The sequence below is a fragment of the Muscardinus avellanarius genome (assembly GCF_963383645.1).
Source record: "Muscardinus avellanarius genome assembly, chromosome: 4".
NCBI lineage: Eukaryota > Metazoa > Chordata > Mammalia > Rodentia > Gliridae > Muscardinus > Muscardinus avellanarius.
This window is the reverse complement of record NC_137789.1, coordinates 117,543,415-117,564,142: the sequence shown is the minus strand read 5'-3', so window position 1 is coordinate 117,564,142 and position 20,728 is coordinate 117,543,415. Positions and strand designations below refer to the sequence as shown.

The 20,728-nt window shown below is 53.4% G+C and overlaps 1 protein-coding gene across 1 annotated transcript in view; it reads right to left on the bottom strand.

Moving 5' to 3' along the window:
• Positions 1 to 5,272: 5,272 nt before the first annotated feature.
• The window catches only part of TSPAN15 (tetraspanin 15), a gene marked incomplete at both ends in the record, with an annotated part of 54,280 nt that continues 38,824 nt past the window's right edge, over positions 5,273 to 20,728 (bottom strand). Inside the window, 5 exons of the mRNA XM_080693681.1 lie at positions 5,273 to 5,422; positions 5,871 to 5,987; positions 9,188 to 9,235; positions 12,731 to 12,853; positions 15,015 to 15,110. Coding sequence (XP_080549807.1) covers positions 5,273 to 5,422; positions 5,871 to 5,987; positions 9,188 to 9,235; positions 12,731 to 12,853; positions 15,015 to 15,110 — 534 coding nt within the window. The remainder of the gene's footprint in view (positions 5,423 to 5,870; positions 5,988 to 9,187; positions 9,236 to 12,730; positions 12,854 to 15,014; positions 15,111 to 20,728) is intronic.

Genomic DNA, 20,728 nt, shown 5'->3' with positions numbered 1-20,728 from the left:
CACTCTGGGGCTCCCCTAAGGGGTGGCTTGAGAAGCCACAGAAGCCAGCTGGGTGCTCACATGCGCAGCCCCCAGTGCGGAGGAGCTCATGGCTGCAGGAACACTTGTTATGCTGTGCAGCCTGGTCCCAACTCCTGGGCTCAAGTGATCCTCCAGCCTCACCCTCCCGAGTACCTGGACTACAGGTGTTGCCATGGGGAACACCACAGCAGATGGAGAAGTGTTTCCCTCTTTCCACCTCTGGGTAGACAGTTCATTCCCATCTCCTGAGCCTTTCCATGGGGAGCAGGTAACCCCACTATAGCACTACGGTGGCTGACACACAGAGGTTGGACCCAGGGGCATTCATTCTACCTCTGAAATACGCTCCCAACCCTTTTTTGTTTTTGTTTTAATTGCTGAGGCTGACCTCGAACCTGCAATCCTCCTGACTTAGCCCCCAAAGTATTGGGATCACAGGCACATCCCATCGCGCCCAGCAACACAGTACATTCTTATACCCTCTTCTCTCCTTGTCCCTCACTCTTACTCCCTGGGGTCGCTTCCCAAGCACATCATCTGTGTGAGGCATTGGTCTCAGATGAGCTTTCAGGAAAGCCCAAGCTCAGGTAGTGGTGAACAAAATACACGGATACTCCCAGCTTCACAGAGCTGTCAGACCAGGGGTGAGGATGGAAAATAAGACTCTTAGGCAAGGCCTGTAGCAGGTAATACAATGCTAGGAGAAAAATAAAGCTGGGAGGGGCACAATAAATAAGGGAAGGAGACACAAGTGTCACTGGGGATGGCCAAGGATGTCCCACCAAGAGCTAACACTGCCTGGATGAGGAGGAGAGCCAGCCAGGCTGCTGTCTGAGGGCACGGAGCTCCAGGCCAGGAAACAGCAATGCAAAGCCTGGGCATTCGAGGGATATCAGGAGGCCAGGGTGGCTTTGGCGGGCAGCAGGGATGTCACAGCAGGGACAGGCGTAGGAAAGACTTTAGCTCTCACCCTGGGTGAGACGAGAAGCCACTGGAGGGTGAGAAGAGACAGCACGCTCTGACCAGGTATAATATTTTTGCGGGCACTTGGGGAGGAAATCTGGGGCACTCTATCACTGAGTTGCAGAGGGTCTAAGTAGCTGAGGCTGGCTGCGAACCACGATCCTCCTGTCTCAGCCTCCAAAGTACTGTGATTACAAGCGTGCGCCACCATGCCTGGCTCCCTTCTCATTTTTTTATTTTGAGACAGGGTCTCGCTAAGTTGCCCAGGCTGGCTTGGAATCTGTGGTCCTCTTGCCTCAGCCTCCCAAGTGGCTGAATCACAGGCTGCGCCACCACTCCTGTCCTGGCGTAATGTTTCAGCAGCCAACAGTATGCTGGCTACTGAGCACAAGGAGGGCCATGAAGAGACCAGGCAGGGGGGCCATAGGTTGAGCCGGGTGAGAGCTGAGGGTGGCTTGGAAGTGAGAAGTCCCCGCAGGCGTCTTGAATGTGGAGCTGAGAGGATTTAACTGATGACAAGGCAGGCAAGAGACAAAACAGCCATGCTGGACCCTAAAGATTTTGGTCTAAAGAAACAGAAACATAGAGCCATGTTCTCTGACCTGGAGAAGACCGAGGTAGGAGGTTGAGGGCTGGGGGACTCAGGAACTAGCACTGAAATGTTAGGCGCGGGTGTGTATTTCTGCTAGACAGCCAAGGCAGATGTTGACTTGTCAGGTGAATGTGTGAGTCCAAGGGACAAAGGTCACTTGGGAGGTCACAAGCTTAGAGGTGATGTTTCCAGAAGCCTGAGGCTGGTTGAGGTCCCCAGGGGAGCGACTGGAGATAAGAGGATGAGGAGGCCCTCTAGTGCTAAGAGACCAGGGAAGAGGGACCAATAATTCAGAAGGGGTAGCCGTAGACATGCAAGAAAAGACGAACGAGGCCTCAGGTCAGCAGGCTGATGTTGCAGCCGAGTGGAGGCGGTACGGAAGCCACAGGGACACTGGGCTTAGCACGGGGTTGGGCGATCTCCACGGGGCGCTTTCGGTAGCAGTGCAGGGACAGGAGTCTGGTTGGGGAGGTTCAAGATAAATGCATGTGGCATGGCAACACGAGAGGCAGAGTACAGATGCCCCAAGTTACTGCCGTGAAAGGACGGGGAGAGATGAGGTGGCTAGAGGGGTAAGGTACAGAGAGGTTTGCTTGTCTGTTGGTTTTTTTTGGGGGGGGTTGTTTTTGTTTTTGTTTTGTGGTACTGGGGTTCCTGGAAACCCTTCTACCTCTGGGCTACACTCCCAGATCTATTTTATATTATTTTTATTTAGAAACAGGGTCTCTTAAGCCAGCGCGGCTGGCTTCGAACCTGCGCGATCCTCCTGTCTCCGTCTCCCAAGTGCGGGGATTACAAGCGTGCGCCACCATGTCCAGCTTGTCTGTTGGTTTTAAGACAGAATAACAGCCGGGCGTGGTGGCGCACGCTTGTAATCCCCGCGCTTGGGAGGCGGAGACAGGAGGATCGCACAGGCTCGAAGCCAGCCACGCTGGCGTAAGAGACCCTGTTTCCAAAATATAAAATAGGTCTGGGAGTGGAGCCCAGAGGAAGAAGGGCTTCCAGGAACCCCAGTACCACAAAAAAAAAAAAAAAAAAGACAGAATAACAGCTTGTTTAAATGTCCATGAGAATGAGCCAGCTGCTTCTTGGAGAAAAATTAATAAAATCGATCAACTCCAGCCAGATGCAGTGATGCACACCTGCAATCCCAGCTACTCAGGAGACTGAGGCAGGAGAATTATAGGTTCTAGGCCAGCCTGGGCAACTTGGGGAGACCCTGTCTCAAAATAAAAGATTAAAAAAAGCTGGAGCTGTGGCTCAGTGGCAGAGCTCCCCCAACCCCTAGGTACAATCACACTCACACACACACAGACACACACACAAATTGATAAACTCCCAACCAGACTGATTGGAAAAAGAGAGAAAAGACAAATGACCAATATTAGGAATAAGAGAAATGAAATCACTGTAGATTCTAGGATAATAAGAAAATGTTAAGAACAACTTTTTGCCCATAAATGTGACAGCTTAGATAAAATGGAGATGTTCCTTGAAGGACTAAATTACCAAAGCTCTCACAAAGAAATAACTAACCTGAATAGCTTCATTATTTCCATTTCAGAATTGTATTAATCAAGCCAGGCGTGGTGGTGCATGCTCGTAATCCCAGCATCCAGGAGGCTGAGACTGAAGGATTGTGGTTTGCGGACAGCCTCAGCTACTTAGTGAGGCCCTCCAACAACTTAGTGAGACCCTGTTTCAAAATAAGTAATATAAAATAGGGCAGGGGATGTAGCTTTGAGGTCAAATGCCCCTGGGTTCCATCCCCAGACCCGCAACAAAACAAAACAAAACAAAAACTGTATTAGTCATTAAAAATCTTCCTCCACGCCGGGCATGGTGGCACACACTTGTAATCCCTGTGCTTGGGAGGCTGAGACAGGAAGATCGCAGGTTCACAGCCAGCCTCAGCAACTTAGCAAGGCCCTCAGCAACTCTGTGAGACTGTTTCAAAATAAAAAATAAAAAGGGCTAGGGGTGTAGTTCAAAAGTAGAATGCCCTTGGGTTCAGTCCTCAGTACCAAGGAAGTAAGGAAGGAGAGAGGAAGGAAAGGAAGGGAGTAATGACCATGATGGGGCCGCGATGGCCACCCCAGGAAGGTGTGGCGCCAGCAGCCAGCCGCACTGGATTTGCACCTAGCAGTGTGACACACGAGGCCACAGAGGCAGCACAGTAGAGAAGCTTTTGACCAGCCGCGCACCTTCGCAAGCTATGTAACCATTGCCTCAGCTTCCCCACAACAGAATGAAAATAACAAGAACTAAGAGTTAGTATCTGCTGGGCGTGGTGGTGCACGCTTGTAATCCCCACGCTTGGGAGGCGGAGACAGGAGGATTGCGCAGGTTTGAAGCTTAAGAGACCCTGTTTCCAAATAAAAATATAAAATAGGTCTGGGAGTGGAGCCCGGAGGTAGAAGGGTTTCCAGGAACCCTAGTACTGCAAAAAAAAAAAAAAAGAGTTAGTATCTATAAACTGTTTAGACACGTTCCCACCACAAATCATTCCCTGTGCCGTGTCATTGTTCTGTCCTTAAAACCCCCACACCTGCCCTTTGCCAGGCACATCGACACGCGGGCCATACACATGTAGACAGACCAAGCGCCTGGCCACTTAATTTCTGGGTGTCAGGGGCAGTTCCCTGAGTTGTTTTGGTTTAACATACTTGTCATTTTATTCCTATTGCCCTGGCCACTAAGAATTTCTCAGAACGTCTGTGACCCAGGTCTTGGGTGGCTCCCTGCAAGTCCTGCTGCCGCCAGCAGGGGGCGATCAGCACCAGCCGCTGAGTAAGACCAGGCACTTACCCTTGCAATCTCTATTTCTAGAGCCTCGGGTGGATTTGTGGACACTGTTACTTCCCAGACCCTCCGTGGTCCTGCTTCCCTGTCATGGGGCCTCAGGCCACACATCACACAGCCTCAGTTTCCCCATCTGTAAAAGAGCGTTGTCACCTCTGCCTCCCATCTGAGATGCTCCTTGGCCTCAGTCTCCCAAACTAAAACCTTCAGGCCAAGGTGGTCCTGCTTCTATCTCTGCAGCAACAAAGGGCTGCCAAGTCCAAGTCAAGGCCTCCTCCCACCAAAGAGCACAAACAAAAGAAAAAAAACCTTGTCTTTATTGTTTGATTAATGAGCTGACTTGGAGAAGGGTGGACCCCGTGGGGAATGTTCAGCTTCCATTAGTCAGAAACTCTTGTTACTGTGTATACAAAACATGTACAAAAGTCACATAGAAAACGGGTCAGCAGAGCAGCAGCCCTGGCAGAGGGCTCAAGGCACGCGAGAGGCTGAGAAATGGCCCCACCTGGCATCCAGGGTGTGGCCAGGGCCCTGGGGACTGAGGGTGCACCCCACCCTCCTGCCCTAGGGGTGCGACATACTCTTGTCTTTCCCCACTTACAAGTCACCGCAAAACTGCCCGCGAACGGCACAGCGTCCACTGGCCAAGGCACTGAGCCCCGAGCCCCTTCCCTCAAGGGCCAGGCCTCGGGACACTCGTTCCCTGGCCCGGCAGTGTGGGCGTCAAGTCTAGAGGAGCAGCCTCTCAGGGAAGCGCAGGTGCCGCCGGGGCAGTGGCCCACCTGGGCCCTGGGCCTCAGTACCATCCGACAATGCAATTCGATACAGCCCGACGCCCGGGCAACGGTGCTGTCCGGCTGGGTCCAGCTGGATCCGCCCTCCCGGGCCTGGGCCCTAACTGGGGTAGCACAAGCAGCACCCTGTGCCCGCTGTCTCCACGCTGGCCTTGGCACCAGGCCCCAGGAGCCCGTCAGTGGCAGAGTGCTCCGTGATGATGTCCTCCACCCGGGTGATGTACAGGAGAGTCAGCAGCACCCCCAGGAACTGAGAAGAAAAGGTGGGGCTGGTGAGAACGGGCCCCAGCCCAGAGAGCCAAGCGGCCACTGGGCTCCCCAAGGCACTGGGCGGCCTGGGAAGCCCAAGCATCTCCACTGACCCACGGCCCCGGGCCTGGGCCTCCTCTGCCCTCCCAGGAAGCCCCACAGGCCTCTGTGTCCCATCAGCCAGGGCCCCCCATGCTGGGATTCCTGCCTCCACCCCAGCTCTGCCACGCCTTAGCCAGCTCACTCCACCTTGCCAAGCCATGGCTTCCTGCTCTGTAAAATGGGCATGCTGATCACACCCACCTCGCCGAAAGAAACCCGAAGCTTAACACCCAGCGCTACCCCCGCCCCCTCTCCTTCCCACCCTCCTGGAGCCGCCTGCTCACCGTGTCTCCCTGGCACTTGCCCTGCGGTCAGCCCCGCCACACTTGGAATCTGTAGCCACCCACCTGGGGGAGCAGGATACCCAGCAGGAGGCCCGCCATGATGGTGTAGTTGTCCATGAACCAGATGAGCACGGCGTTGGTGCAGCCCCGCACATAGATGACGTCTTGTACGCTGAGGCGCTGCAGGGGAGGAGGCTGGTCAGCAGCCGAGCATGCCACCCAGAGCCCGCCTGCCACTCAGTAGAGGTCCAAGCCGGTCCCCAGCCACATGCAATGTGGGAAGATGACCCCGACCCCTGGCTCCCTAGTGAGCACTTTGGTGTCCAAAGGATTGGGGCTGGGGCCTGAGGGACAGCTGGGATGCAGAGCTCAGGGAGAGCCCAGCCACAAGCAACTACCTGCATGCATGTCTCTCAAATGGACCCTGGCACTGGTGTGGGTGAAAACCTATCTATAATCACATGAGCCAAAAGCCTAACTCCAGGCCCATATAAAAACAAAGTATTGGGCTGGAGATGTAGCCCAGAGGTAGAGTGCTTGCCTAGCATGCACAAGGCCCCAGCACTAAAAGGAAAAAGAAGTGTGAGATGTATTATAGCCAGACATGGTGGCACAGGCCTGGAATCCTAGTACTTGGGAGGCTGAGACAGGAGGATCAGAGGTTCAAGGCCAGACAACTTTCCAGGTCCTTGGTAACTTAGCAAGATCGTTTCCAAAAGAAAGGGCTGGGGGCATAGCTCCAGAGGAGGTAGAATGCTGTCGAGTTCAATCCCCAGGGCCCCCCCAAAAGTACTTTTTTATGGTTCCGATATGCAACGAATCTTCCAAAATTATTACTATGTAAATTAAGAAATGACTATGTAGGCTGAGTATCCTTAATCCAAAATCAAATTTGAAGTGCTCCAAAATCCAAAACTTTGAGTACCACCATGATGCCACAGGTGAAGAATTCCATACACTATGAAACTTTATTTCATGCAGAAATTTATTAAATACAGTATGAAAATTACCTTCATTTTGTGTATATAAAGTGTATAGAAAACATTAATAATTTTTTGGTGGTACTGGGGTTCCTGGAAGCCCTTCTACCTCCGGGCTACACTCCCAGACCTATTTTTATATTTTTATTTTTGGAAACAGGGTCTCTTACGCCAGCGCGGCTGGCTTCGAACCTGCGCGATCCTCCTGTCTCCGCTTCCCAAGTGCGGGGATTACAAGCGTGCGCCACCACACCCGGCAACATTAATAAATTTTATGTTTAGACTGAAGTCTCATCCCCAAGATATCTTATTATGTATATGCAAATATTCCAGGATCTAAAAAAAAAAAATCCCAAATCAGAAACACTTTGACTCCAGTCATTTCAGATAAGAGATGTAAGGGATATTCAACCTGTACTTTTTTTGTTCAGAACTTTATCAAGAATTGTTCATTTTTGAGCCAGGCTTGGTGGTGCAAGCTTGTGATCCCCGCATTTAGGAGGCTGAGACAGGAGGATGGTGGTTCGCGGACGACCTCAGCTATTTAGTGAGCTCCTTTGCAACTCAGTGAGACCTTGTTTCAAAATAAAGAATAAAAAATAGGGCTGGGGGTATACCTCGGAGGTAGAATGCCCCTGGGTTCCATCCCCAGTACAGCAAAAAAAAAAGAAAAAAGAATTATTCTTTTTTTTTTTTTTTGATTAACTGATCTATTGAGATGGGGATCTTGCTATGTTGCTCAGGCTGGCTCTGAACTCCCAGGCTCAACAGACCCTCCTGCCTCAGCAGTAGCAGGAACTAGAAGTACATGTCCCTCTGCCTAGCTCTATTTATTTATTTATTTATTTATTTATTTATTTATTTATTTTTGGTACTGGGTGTATTCTACGTCTCAGCAATAACCTCAGCCCTATTTTATTTTTACTTTGAAACGGGGTCTTGCTAGGTTGGCAAGAGTCTCCCTACTTGCTGAGGCTGTCCTCGAACCTGTGAACCTCGAACCTCCTGTTTCAGCCTCCCAAGTACTTACTTGTTCACCATTTAAAAAAAAATCACACGGAGGCTGAGACAGGAGGATCACACAGGTTTGAAGCCAGCCTCAGCTACTTAGTGAGGCTCTCAGCAACTTAGTGAGACCCTGTTTCTAAATAAAATATAAAATAGGTCTGGGTGTATAGCCCGGAGGTAGAAAGTCTCTGGGTTCCACCCCCAGTACCACTAAATAAATAAATAAATAAATAAATAAATAAATAAATAAATAAATAAATAAAATCACATGAAGCTGGGCATGGTGGTGCATGCCTGTAATTCCCAGCATTTGGGAAGCTGAGACTCGAGGATCTCAGTTTGTGGCCAGCCTCATCTACTTAGTGTGGCCCTTTGCAACTCAGTGAGACCCTGTTTCAAAATAAAGAATAAAAAACAGGGCTGGGGTGTAGCTCGGAGGTAGAAGGCCCCTGGGTTCCATCCCCAGTACTGCAAAAAAAATAATAATAATAAATACAAAATAAATACAAATCACATGAGTGGCAAAAATGACACTGTGCTATGCAAGGCACAACACAGCCCCCTGTATCACTGGCCCAGGAGGTGTCAGTCTTGGGGATCCCTCTTCTTTGTACAGACAACCACTTCATCTTCTGCTGCATCTATCATGTGAGATCTTCTAGGTTGAAATATGTCAGAGCCATAAACTACATCATTATATTTCTCCTTTCCTTGATCATTATGTTGATTATTTTGAAACTGGGTGTATGTAGGCAGGTTATAGCATCTATGAATTTCATTTGGGGATAATACGTAAGTCATTACCTAGGATCTATTTATTATGCAAACAGCTATTGGCTCCAGTGGGTGGAGAACCCTTGCTGGTCTAGGGTTCTCAGATTTTAGCTTCTCAGGATCACCTGCTGGGCCCCCAAACCCTAAAGATGTGCCTTTCTAACAGGTTCCCCTGAGGACGCTGTTGCTGCAGGTTCAGGGACCCCACTTTGCAAGCCACATCTCTGAGGCATCTCAGGCCACTATATTTTTAGTTTCCTTCCCAGCACCACCCCAATTCTCTCCTAGTCCAGGAGAACTGCCCAGGAAGCTGGCCCAGGGGGACCCCCAGGAGGCTTGCTGTCCTGGGTCCCAGACAGAGGGAACCAGTGTGAGTTGTCCACAAACTGGCAGCTCCAAGGGCGGAGGCAGGTGAGGCGGAGCAGGGCTGGGGGGACCCGCAAGGCACAGGACAGCCTCACATGGACAAGCCTGAAAGAGGTGTTCAGCACACCCTGGCAAATATGGGGAGTTGCAGGACCCCCTGCAACTAGACCCCCGCCGCTAGACCCCCTCCATTATCCTGGGGGCTGGGACAGGAAGAGCAACACGTCATGGGAGGGGTTCCAATGATATTACCTCCTTGTCGATTGTTTTGTAGCCGCACATGGTGTTGACGACATCTGTCTGAAACAGAAACAGGAGAACTGACACTCTAGTGCTTACTCTAAAAGGCACTATTATTCCACCCACTTCACAGGCGAAAGGACGGAGGCATGGTGAGTTGCACTATTGAGTGATGGAGGTGAGGCTCCGACCTGAGCAGTCAGGCTTCAGTCTGCACCTGAACCAGCCCCCTCCACCCACAGCAGCAGCGTGGTGCGCAGCCCTGTTCCCCAGCAGCCCTGTTCCCCAGCCGGGGCCCCTCCTGGAGCCATGCTGTGTTACGCCCTTCTCTTCTCGGAGGGAGGTTGGCCCAGGCAGGGAACCTCAGCCTGCAGCTGGGACCATGCCAGCCGTGTTTAACCTGAGGTCCTGAGCTCCCGGCTCCTGCAACAGTGTACTCGCCCCCTCTCCAGGATTCCCAGCTACTGGTTAATTTAGGGAAAGCTGTGGCCAGGCCCTAGACTGTTGAATGGCTTCCCAAGGAAGGCCCTATGTCACAGGAGGCAGGGCCACTTTCCATCACTACCTGAGCCCTGTGGGGTGTCCATCTCCATTCCTTAGGTGAGAGGAAGATCCCTGCGTCCAGCCAGTGAGCCCTAAAACTCGCCCTCCATCTCAGTGAATGCACAATGGGGCTAAAGGGCCCACAGGTGGCCTGAAGGCACGGGAAAGCAATGGCTGAGCGGCCTCTGGCCTCCCATGTTCTGCATCCAGGGCTGCCCTGCCACTTGGGAGCTTGGGTGAGCCCCAGCTGGGCCTCAGACACACCAGCATATAGAGGAACTCGAAAAACACTGGACGGATGGATGGGGTCCCCAGTCTCTCATAAAGGCATGAGATGATCCATGAACCCACCTCATGGGCTGTTTTGGACATAAAGTGAGATCCCCATGTAAAGTGCCTATCCAGGCCGGGCACATGGAGTGGCACTGGCTGGAGGGACATTGCTCACAATCCCGTCCCTGGAAAAGCAAGGAAGGGGTTTAGCTTTCCTCGGGAGAGGGTTGGGCCTCAGATGCAACCCAGTTTTTTTTTTTTTTTTTTAATTTAGTGTGTCACTTTATTTTTGCTGCTGCTGTTTCTTTTTGTTTAAATTGGTATAGTATGGTCATCCGTAATAACAGGATTCATTGTTACATATCTGTACATGTGCATACATAATCTGGTCCATTTCATTTCCCACCTGGGACCATCCTTAAGGCCAGGACTCTGTGTGCGGACAGAATCACCTCCCTCCACCAGGAAGGGAAGGTGGCCTCCCTGCGCTGCTTGGGCTTGGCCCTGCTCTGGGCTGTGAACACAGCCCCATGAGAGGGCCAGGCCTGGAGTAGCAGGCGCTTTCTATTTTATTCATTTACTCATTGAACAAACATTAACAGGGCACCTACTGTGTAGCCATCACAGCTCTAGTACCTGGAATACAGAAGAACAAAACAGAGCCTCCGTGGTACTTATCTCCTAGAAGGGGAGACAGTGAACTTTAATATGTAAGCTACACAGTCTAGGCGGTGGCAAGAGTGACTTCAGAGAGCCAGCCCTGGAGGCCAGCCCTCGTGGTGCCCGAGGGACAGCAGGGCACAAGGGCGCAGCCCCCTTGCCCCAGCACAGACAACTCCGAGGACCATCCACATCAGCCCAGCTGAGGCACCGCCGCTGCATGTGTGGAGACCGCGTCACGGCTCCGCGTTCCTTCCACCCAGCCCTGCTCCGGCTCCGTCCACCCCAGAGCACCTCCTGCTAAGTCTTCTGCTCACTAACCAGCATCTCAAGTCAGCACCCCAGGAAAGGTGACTGAGACCCCAGAATCACTCCACTACTCTGTCACTGAATGGGGATGTTGGAGTCTGGCTGGGGCCTTCAGGCATCCAGTACGTCCTGCCTCCCCCTCCTGCTGCCCTCCTCAGGCTCAGCCTGCTCCAGGCACACAGGGCTCCGTGCTTCCTCTCAAACACACCAGGGCTGATCCACGACAGGGCCTTTGCACCTGCCATTCTCGCCGCCAGCGATGCCCGTCCCGTAGCATCTGCGTGGCTCACTGCTTCGCTTCCTCCAGGGTCTCACCCTGAACCTCCTTTTCGGCACCTACAATTGCAACCCCCACGCCTCTGTATTTTTCTCCTTAGCATTTGCCACCTTCTAAAATACTATCTTACCCAGGCGTGGTGGCACACACCTGCAATCCCAGTACTTGTGAGAATGAGACAGGAGGTCACAGGTTCAAGGCCAGTCTTCGCAACTTGGCAAGACCCTGTTTCACAATAAAAAAAATAAAAAGAGCTGGGGCTGTAGCTCGGGGGTAGAATGCCCCTGGGTTGAATCCCTAGCACCAAAATAAAATAAATAAAATGCTATCTTTTGTCAGTCTTCTCCATTACAATGTCATTTCTGTGTGGGCAGAAACATGTCTCAGATTCTAGCCATGCGCCCGGCACACAGTAGGTCTTTGACCAATACTGGTTACATGAGTGAACAGTTACAACTCAGGCTTTCCTGTCTCAACCTGCATATGCAGTGCCCCTGCCCTGGGTGCCGAAGCTCGGGATCGTCCTCCACAGGTCTCAGAAAACCCCAGGCTCCTCCACAGTACCCCACTGCTCAGAGATCTACCCTAAAATGGCAGCTGACATTTCCACACAAAGCTCCCGGCCTGGCCAGGCCTTTTTTAGGGCGAGTGCGCTCGGCGCTGGCTCGGGCTCATGGGCGAGGCCCCCACCGCAGCTGCCTGGTTTATAGAATCAGCAGTGGGCAGAACGGAGAAGATGTCAGAGGAGACATTTTCCATGACCGTTTGGGGCAAGAGTAATTGCCGAGCCCTCGGCTTCCTTCCCATCCAGAACCCAGGCGGCTTCTGGACACGTTAGTTCCACACAAGGATTGACGAGGCGGTGACCGCAGAGGACAGCGTCGTGACTGAGGAGCTGACCGCCGAGAGAGACGGCTGTGTCGGGGAGAGGCGGAGGTGGGCACTGATGTCACCAGATGCCATTCTTCCGAGCACTCTGCTGCTGATGATGATCACAGGGACCTCAAGACCGAGTCACTGGAGACACCCAAAGCAAAGCACAGGCCGGCTCCACCTGCAGCTGCCGCCGCGGAGCACTGCCCACCGAGCTCTGGGGCCTGGAGACCTGCAGGGAACTGCAGCGCACAGCTCTGGGTGCACCGCCTACGATTTCTCCTAGCCCCGCCAACCCCGCGCAAGACCCCTAACCTTTCAGCATCTCAGTTTTCTCATCTGTAAAGTGGGTAAAATAACAGTGCCTACCTCACAAGCTCCTTACAGGGCTAAGTGAATTAATACACACAGAGAACCTGGGCCGGGCCGGCACCTGGTTCGTGTGTAATAAATGGTAACTAATGAGGCACATCAAGACAGAGAGCCCCCCAGGACCCCCCTTGCAGAAGCACTTCAGGCTCAGGAAGGCCAGGCTCCAGCCACTACCCCATGCCTAGCCCCAGCCACTGCGCCCATCCTCAACCCCGCCAGAGAGATGACACGGGAGAGGCACCACCTACCGCGTTCTTGTCTCTGATGCAGCAGGTGTAGGGCACCCCGCAGGCCAGGGGCCCCGGGGCGCTGCAGTCATGGTACTGGTTCTTGCTCCAATCTTGGTAGTCTTCCCCGCCACAGCACTTGAACTGAGAAAGACAGCAAGAGGGAGAGAAGAGCTGCTGTCACTGCGAAGCCTCGGGTAGATGCAGCGAGGAGCCTGCCAGGAGACGGCAGGTTACTATGTGGGTCACCCCGGGGGTGGGGGTCCCAGAGGCCACGCAAGGCTGCATGCTGTCAGGCCGGAGCCATCGGAGAGTGGCACACGGGAGCGGAAGGAAAGGGGCAGGGCAGGTGGCTTTAGGCTGGGAGGTTGGGAAATGCCACTCTGAGGAGAAGATGTTTCATCTGAAACAGGAACAAGAAAAAAAGCTGGTCAGCATGTGCAAAGGCCCTGTGCAGATATGAGTCTGCGTTTCCACAGTGGGCACAACAGCCAGCGTGTCTGGAAAAGGGAGGGCGAGAGAGGAGGAGACAAGGTGAAGAGGCCACAGAGGATCTGCAATGCCCTGGCTGGCATGGGGACTAGGCAGCTGGAACTGTATTCCAGGAGTGCTGAGAAGTCAGCTGGGGAGTGCTGTGTAAGAAGAGCTGGTAAAAAAAAACCACAGCAGACGCTGCCCCTTCTGCCACCGGGTTCTGGGACCTGTGGTGCAGTTCAAGGGACATTTGTTTTGCGACCAGACACACCCATGTTAAATCCTCACACCACCACTCCCAGGTGGCCTCAGGCAAGTTGGTCGGCTTCTCTGGGCCTCAGATTCTTGTCTTTAAGGCAGGAAGAGCAATGGTGCTTTGTAGAACTGACCTCACTGCGATTCCAAACGTGTTTGTGCATCAGACACACTGCACCCAGCAGGTGCCCAGTGAGCATGAGTCACCCCACTGCCACCCTAGGTCAGGCGAAATCCCCATGCCAGCTAAAGGCTGGTTCCAATAAAAACATCTTGCACTCCCGGAGTATGACTCGGCTCTCCGAGCCAGAGCTGGCAGCCATGGCTGGCAGGAAGAGCTCCCAGCAGCTGCACCTGTTCTGGGCACAGAGAAGCTCTGGGCCAAGCCCTGGTGGGGCGAGAGGCCGTCCCCACGGAGGGCCAACACTGGGGAGCGCACCAGCCGAAGCCCCCAGGCCACAGCCCAGGAGGTGCTGCCAGGGCTGGGTGGACCTGTGACCCCCCAACTCCACTGTCCTCCCCAGAGAGAGAGTGACCATGACACCGCCGCTGACGCTGGCGGCCTCACGATGTGCCTGGCCTGTTCTCAGCACTACCCGAAAGAAGGCGGGGCGCCCCACAGCAACGCAGGGGGTGAGCCAGGCGGAGGGAACCAAGGACAAAGCCCGCTCTGCGCCTGCGGCTGTGCTCTTGCTGTTGGGTTTATTTATTTACTTATTTATTTTTATTTATTTTTGCAGTACTGGGGATAGAACCCAGGGCCATTCTACCTCTGAGCTATACCCTCGGCCCTATTTTATTTTTTATTTTTGAAACAGGGTCTCACTAAGTTGCAAAGGGCCTCATGAGGTTGCTGAGGCTGGCTGTGAACCTGTGATCCTCCTGTCTCAGCCTCCCAAGTACTGGGATTATGGGTATGTATCACCAAGCCTGGCTTCCAGCCCTTTCTAAAATTTTTTATTTGAAAACATGGTCTTGCTAGTGCTGGGGGTCTTGCTAAGTTGCTGAGGCTCGCCTCCAACCTGCCGATCCTCCTGTCTCAGCCTCCCAAGTGCTGGCATCACAGGCGTGCACCACCACACTGGCTTACAGCTGCTATTATTATGGCACAGACAGACTTGGCGGGCCTAGGGGACAGGGACAGCGTCCAAAGAAACCCATGATCATGACATTCAAGGAAATGTCACAGAGGGAAGGAGGGGTCTTGTTTTATGCTGAGTGGGGGGAATGGAATCAGCTGAGCTCCCTGCACTCGAGGGACTGGGGGCCGGGGGAGGTCACATCCTACGGAAGGAGGGTCCTGCCTCTTGGAGGAGGTGTGCCCTGCACAGCTTGGAATCGCACCTTGCTGCAGGTTTGCATGGGGGCAGGGATGTGGCCGGGCAGGTAGGGTGAGGACATGGTGGTCAGGCACAGGAGCAGAGGACTGCTTAATCAAGTCGGGCCCATCCCTGGTGGGCCATGCCTCCTGGCTTAGCCAAGCTACCTATTTTCAATGGAAACATCACCTGAACCTTGACCCCACCCTCTTGCGCAGGGGCCCAAGTGGCGGTGGCAGAGGTCCCGGAGGCCTCACCTGCTTCTGAACGAAGTCCATGATGTTTTTGAAGTCCAGGTCATCGTAGTAGTTCTCAATGCCTCTTCGGATGTTGTCATTCAGAAAGTCAATGGTCTATTGAGAAGGAGAAATCACAAAGGAAAACGGCCATGCGTCACAGTTCAACCCACGATTTTCCTGAAGTTTTGATTGGTACAGAGGGCCCTGTGCCTGGGCAGGCCACTGAGGGTGTACCTCCCCTCCCCTCCCTGAACGCCCCTGACGTACCACCCATACCGTCCCTGTGCCTCCAAGGCCCAACTGGTGCCCGAGTCCCTCTGCCATCTCCAAGCACAGCAATTGACCCATTCCCTTTACAGATCTGAGAGCCCAGGCAGCCACACTCGGCTGGGACTTGTTCATCCAGGTTCCCAGACCCGTGTCTTTCTAGAGTCCAAGGCCATTCCCGGGCTAGAATCTTCCCTTTGCCCTCCAAGTCACAATCTTCCACCATCTAACCTCTTGTTCCCTAGAGAAGGAAAATGCAGACTCATTGGGAGGGAACCAGTGTGTGGGGCGGGCAGCAGGGCAGGCGGGCTGGGGTCCAGCCAGCACTGGAATACAGGTCTGACTTCGGCATGGGCCTCTCTCCACTGCCGCAGTGCTCCGGCCCCTCTGGGCTCGGGCAGAGACAGTCCTCACTGGGAAGAGCACTGGCATGCGCTCCCAGTCACGCTGTGCTCTCTGGATCAACAGCCCGGCTGTTGTGCTGAGCTCACAAAAGGCCCCACAGCGGGTAAGGGCGGGGGTGGAGCGTGGGCCCCCGCTCCCTGCTCGCTGTGACAATCGCAGCTTTCAGAGCACCGAGGCCCAGCCTCGGCAGAGACTGGGGACAAAGGGCCATTCTTGGCTCTGGTGCCCGAGGGAGGAACCAGACAATTCCCCGGGGCGGCACCATGGGACAAGAGGGCCGGTCAAGGCCCCTCAAGCTCCTTCCCCTCTCTGAGACTCCATGTCCCACGAGTAAAGCAAACCTGTAGGCCTATCTTTAGGGCATCTCCCAGATCTGAGGGTCAAAGACTGAGCAGAGAGGGGCCGTCAAGCCTCACGGCCCAGGGCACAGTCCTTTCAGCCACCAGGCTACAGCTTCCACGCATCCTTTTCCTAACATGCAGAATCGCCAGGCAGGTATCTATGCTCACAGGGATGTGCAACATTAAAGCCACGAGAGCATTAGCAGGACGCCAGACGCGCAGTCCACCTTGGCACTGTAGACTCTTCTGTTTTTCCAAGAGACAAATACCTTTTGGTAGCACTTCATATCCACCATGTCATGAATGAAAATGGCAGTCCAAGGGAAGCTGAGGTCCCCAACTCCCATCCAGTGACCTACTGTAATGGAGGCAGCCTCTGGGCCAGGAGTCCTGGGCTACCCTCAAGTAGGCCCTGCAGCCCGGAGAGATGGCACTCATCCCAGGTGGCCTCGCTGGCCCCTAGCAGAGATGCTGAGGTCAGCGTGTCAAACTCCCTGGATGACACACTTTAAGGTGCCAAGCTAAGGACCCAAGATTTAGATTTGGAGTTGCTTCTCCAGACTATTTCCAGTGTCAAAAATAGAGGAACAAGCTGGGCGTGGTGGCACGCGCTTGTAATCCTCGCGCTTGGGAGGCGGAGACAGGAGGATCGCGCAGGTTCGAAGCCAGCCTCTCTGGCTTAAGAGACCCTGTTTCAAAATAAAAATATAAAATAGGTCTAGGAGTGTAGCCCAGAGGTAGAAGGGCTTCCAGGAACCCAGTATCACCAAAAAAAAAGAAAAAAAGAGGAACAAAGCACGCAGCAGCCTCCTCCTCCCTAAGACTCATACCACAAAGACAAAATCATGAAGAGCCTGGAGCCCGGCCCTCTACTGATGGCGAGCGGCAGTTCCGCGTGGACCTGGAACTGGGGAACACAGGCTCCTGCAATGGGCTCCGAACTCGCCTGCCCATTTCCTTTCGCAATCTGGCACTGGACCCTAGGGCAGGGCTGTGGATGGGCTGCTGCTAGCCACATTGTCTGAGCAAAGCAAGGACCTCCACAGAAGCCCCCAGGTCACCAAGCCTTTCAAGCCTTGGGTCCCTTCTCCTCTGGGAAGGGACAGGCCAACAGCCCGTGGCATGGGAGGGGATGCCTAAGAAACAGGACACCAGGGTGGGTCAGTGCCACCTGCGCCGGGCAGAGGAAGAGCTCACAGCCCTGAAGGACATGCTGCTGGGGCCCTTGGCTGAGCTGGGCGTGCGGGTGATACCAAGGCCAGGGATGGGCTTCAGGCTACAGGCTGGGAATGTGACAGTGGACGGCTTCTCTCCCTCTCACAGCACTGCACAGTCCTGGCCCAGCATGGCCCTCTGCACCCACTCTGGTCCACTCCCGACCTTCTGCTGGGTCACTGCTATTAGGACTCCCTTAGAGCTGGCAACAGGGTAGGAAGAGGGTGGCAGGCCCCGGGGCCGGGAGGAAGACAGTGGCTGGTGGCCTGTGGGGAAAGGTCCTCCTTCTTGCTCTTGGCCTCTCCCCAAACCACTCTAGTCCTTGAGCTCTTTCCAAGGGTGCTGACTCCAAGAAAGGTCTTTTCATGAAAATCAGGCCTTCCATCTGGTAAGCTGAGCCAGCCCCACGGGGACGGAAAGCCGCTCTAAGGCCTCTGGAACCTCTCAGATTGGGCAGGAGAAACAGATGGCCCTGGGCTGGTGGGCACAGCTGGCCCAGCTCCCAGGAGGGGCTCTTCTGCCTGCGTGTGTGTGTGTGTGTGTGTGTGTGTGTGTGTGTACGCGCACACGTGCGTGTGTGTTCACGCACGTGTGTACAGGGAGACGAGCAGGGCATGGAGATGGTTCCCGTACTGTGGGATGAGTGGGACAGTCCCGTGGGGGACAGACTGTTCAGTGTGTGAACTATAAAGCGCTCACCAACAGCGACAGCCCCAGCAGTATCTGAGGGGTCCTGGGAGCCAGCTGGAAGGCGTGCTCCATGGGAGCTTGGCAGGGCAGAGAGAACTCTAGTTTTTGCCATCACGCCCAAAGGCCAAGCGCACCAGTGCCACCTGCGCCCAGCCCTAAACCAGGTCACGCCAGCAGGGGCAGCTCTAGTGAGGACTGAAAACCACTTTTCCCCAAGCGCTGGCACGGCCTCAGATGGTCACATGGCCCGGGCTAAATTATGCCAAGACTAAGCAAACATCAAAAGCCACGGGATTTTCAGAGCACACTGTTTAAGCCACCAGATAAAGCCACAGAGGACTGTCCTCTCTAGTTTTTTCTTTTCCATCCAGTTTTCAAGCTCTCTGAAGCCCCTGCATCACTCTCAGGAATGGCTGGGGTCACAGTTGATCCTGTGGTATAAGAGGTTACGATTCAGAGTCCCAGGAGCTCGGGGCTCCAGCCCTCACTCCCAGTGGATTTGCAAGTGGGGTACACCAGCTGGGGTGTGGCCAGAGCAGCACAGAGCCTCCTCTACTTCGGGGGCCACAGGAGGCCTGGCTCTGGGAGGGTTTATATACTCAGGTGCTCACCAAAGGGCCCCTGGGGCCTCCTTCCTCCTCCTGTCCCTGACCTCGAGGTGTGGCAGGATTGGACAACCAGGCTTGTGCACTGGCCTAGACCCCCTCAGATGGAGACTGAAGCAGGCCTGGCAGCGAGATATGGTCATAACTAGCTATAGCCTAGGACCCTCCGGCGTCCCTGCTCAGCTCTGCCTATGCCTGACACCCTCACAAGAAGCCCCAGATCAAGCTGGGACAATAGCAGGTGTTGTGCAAGTTGAGATCCACACAGTCGGGGGTCACTCGGGTCCTTCTCCAGCTGGCCTAGGTCAAGGTACCACTCCCACTGCTGCCTCTGATACCTGCTCAGGCACTGCCCCGGGCGCGGCTGCTCAGCCCCAGACGTGGAGAAGCCGGTCCCGTCTGGCCATCAGGCAGAGTCTCTTCCTCATACCAAGTCTGTGTCTTTCCCCACCTGGCCTGGCCACAGCCTGGGTACCTCCCTGAGCATCCGGCAGGAAGCCCTCAGCCCGAGGACTTGCAATGTCTGTCACAAGTGGGTTCTCAGTCTGAACAAGTAGCCTGTGGCGCCAGAGACTGTACTTGTTATTTGGAGGCTGAGAGAACTCTGCCTTCTCCTGACAAGTCAGTGAAAGGATGAGAAGTCAGATCCCAATGGTTTGTGAGTTCTGTGGCTCCTAGAGTTGCTAGTATTATCAGTGGAAGATTGAACAGTGAAAAATGTTTTCTTGGCAAAAGCATCCTGGTACTAGCACTGCTGCTTTCTTAGAAAGGATTGTTTATTAAGGCCACTGATGTTGCTGACCACGAGCCAGGCCTGGGCTCAGGCCAGGAAAGCACTGACCCGTAGCCCCTGCAAGGCCACAGGTGGCAGGAGCCCTGCTGGCTGCATGGAAGAGCACACCGCGTACACACGGAACATACATATGTACAAAATCATATCACAGAGCCATAACACACAACTTTTAAAATGTTAAAGCAGGATACAAATTAGAAATGTAGTAAGATCTTCATAATGAATAAACGAGGTCTGGAAAAAGATTAAAAGAGAAAGAAATGCGAACATATTAAATCTGCTTCCTCAGAAGGCTTGGACTAGGGTGATTTTTAAACTCTCTTTTATATTTTTTTCCTAGCTTTCAATTTTTCTTTTTTTCTTTTTTGTGCTCACCCACAGAAATAGAACAAAATGGGAACCCAGGGGCTTTCTACCTATGGGCTACACTCCCAGACCTATTTTTATATTTTATTAGAAACAGGCTTTCACTAAGTTGCTGAGAGCCTCACTAAGTAGCTGAGGCTGGCTTCGAACCTGTGTGATCCTCCTGTCTCAGCCTCCCAAGTGTGGGGATTACAAGCATGAGCCACCATGCCCAGCAAAATTTTCTTTTTTTATAGTCAAGAGAAAGATTATATGAAAAAACCCAACGTCCAAGCCGGGCGTGGTGGCACACGCTTGTCATCCCAGCGCTTGGGAGGCTGAGACAGGAGGATCTCAAAGGTTCAAAGCCAGCCTCAGCTACTTAGTGAGGCTCTCAGCAACTCAGTGAGATCCTGTTTCCAAATAAAATATAAAAAATAGGTCTGGGAGTATAGCCCGGAGGTAGAAAGCCCCTGAGTTCCACCCCTAGTATCACCAAAAAAAAAAAAAAAAAAAAAAGTCCCTTCCAACTCTAATGCAAGGTGGTTTTGTAAGACAAGAGAGGCCAGTGTTGGGTCCAGGGAAGGCCCAGTGAAGACAGGAAGGGGAGGTAAGTTAGAAAGCTAGGGAGGAACAGCCAAGGCCGGCTTCCAGGAGGAGGTGAGTCCCTGATCCCGTTTTAGTTCATCATACCATTCTACCATAACAACAATGAAGAGAAAATATATTCAAAAACCTAGTGTCCCTTCCAGTGGCAATGTGGGTTTATAAGACAAGAGAAACCAATGTTGGGGACACTCCAGAAGCCATGGTGCCTGCAGGGGCTGAGGATCACTGGAAACTGTCCCCTGATCTTGGCCCGTGGCTTCCTCAACTGCAAGGACTGAGGACCCAGGAGGCTTTGAGGCCCTGTCGTGGCTCAGCTCCCTCACTCAAAAGGCGGTGATGCCATAGCTCTTGTTGGTCTACAAGGTGTTGGAAATGACAGATCTTTGGCGAAAGCATGCCGGAACTAGCACTGCTGCTCACTTAGGAGGGATTGTTTATTAAGGCTGCAAGTGCTGCCGACCA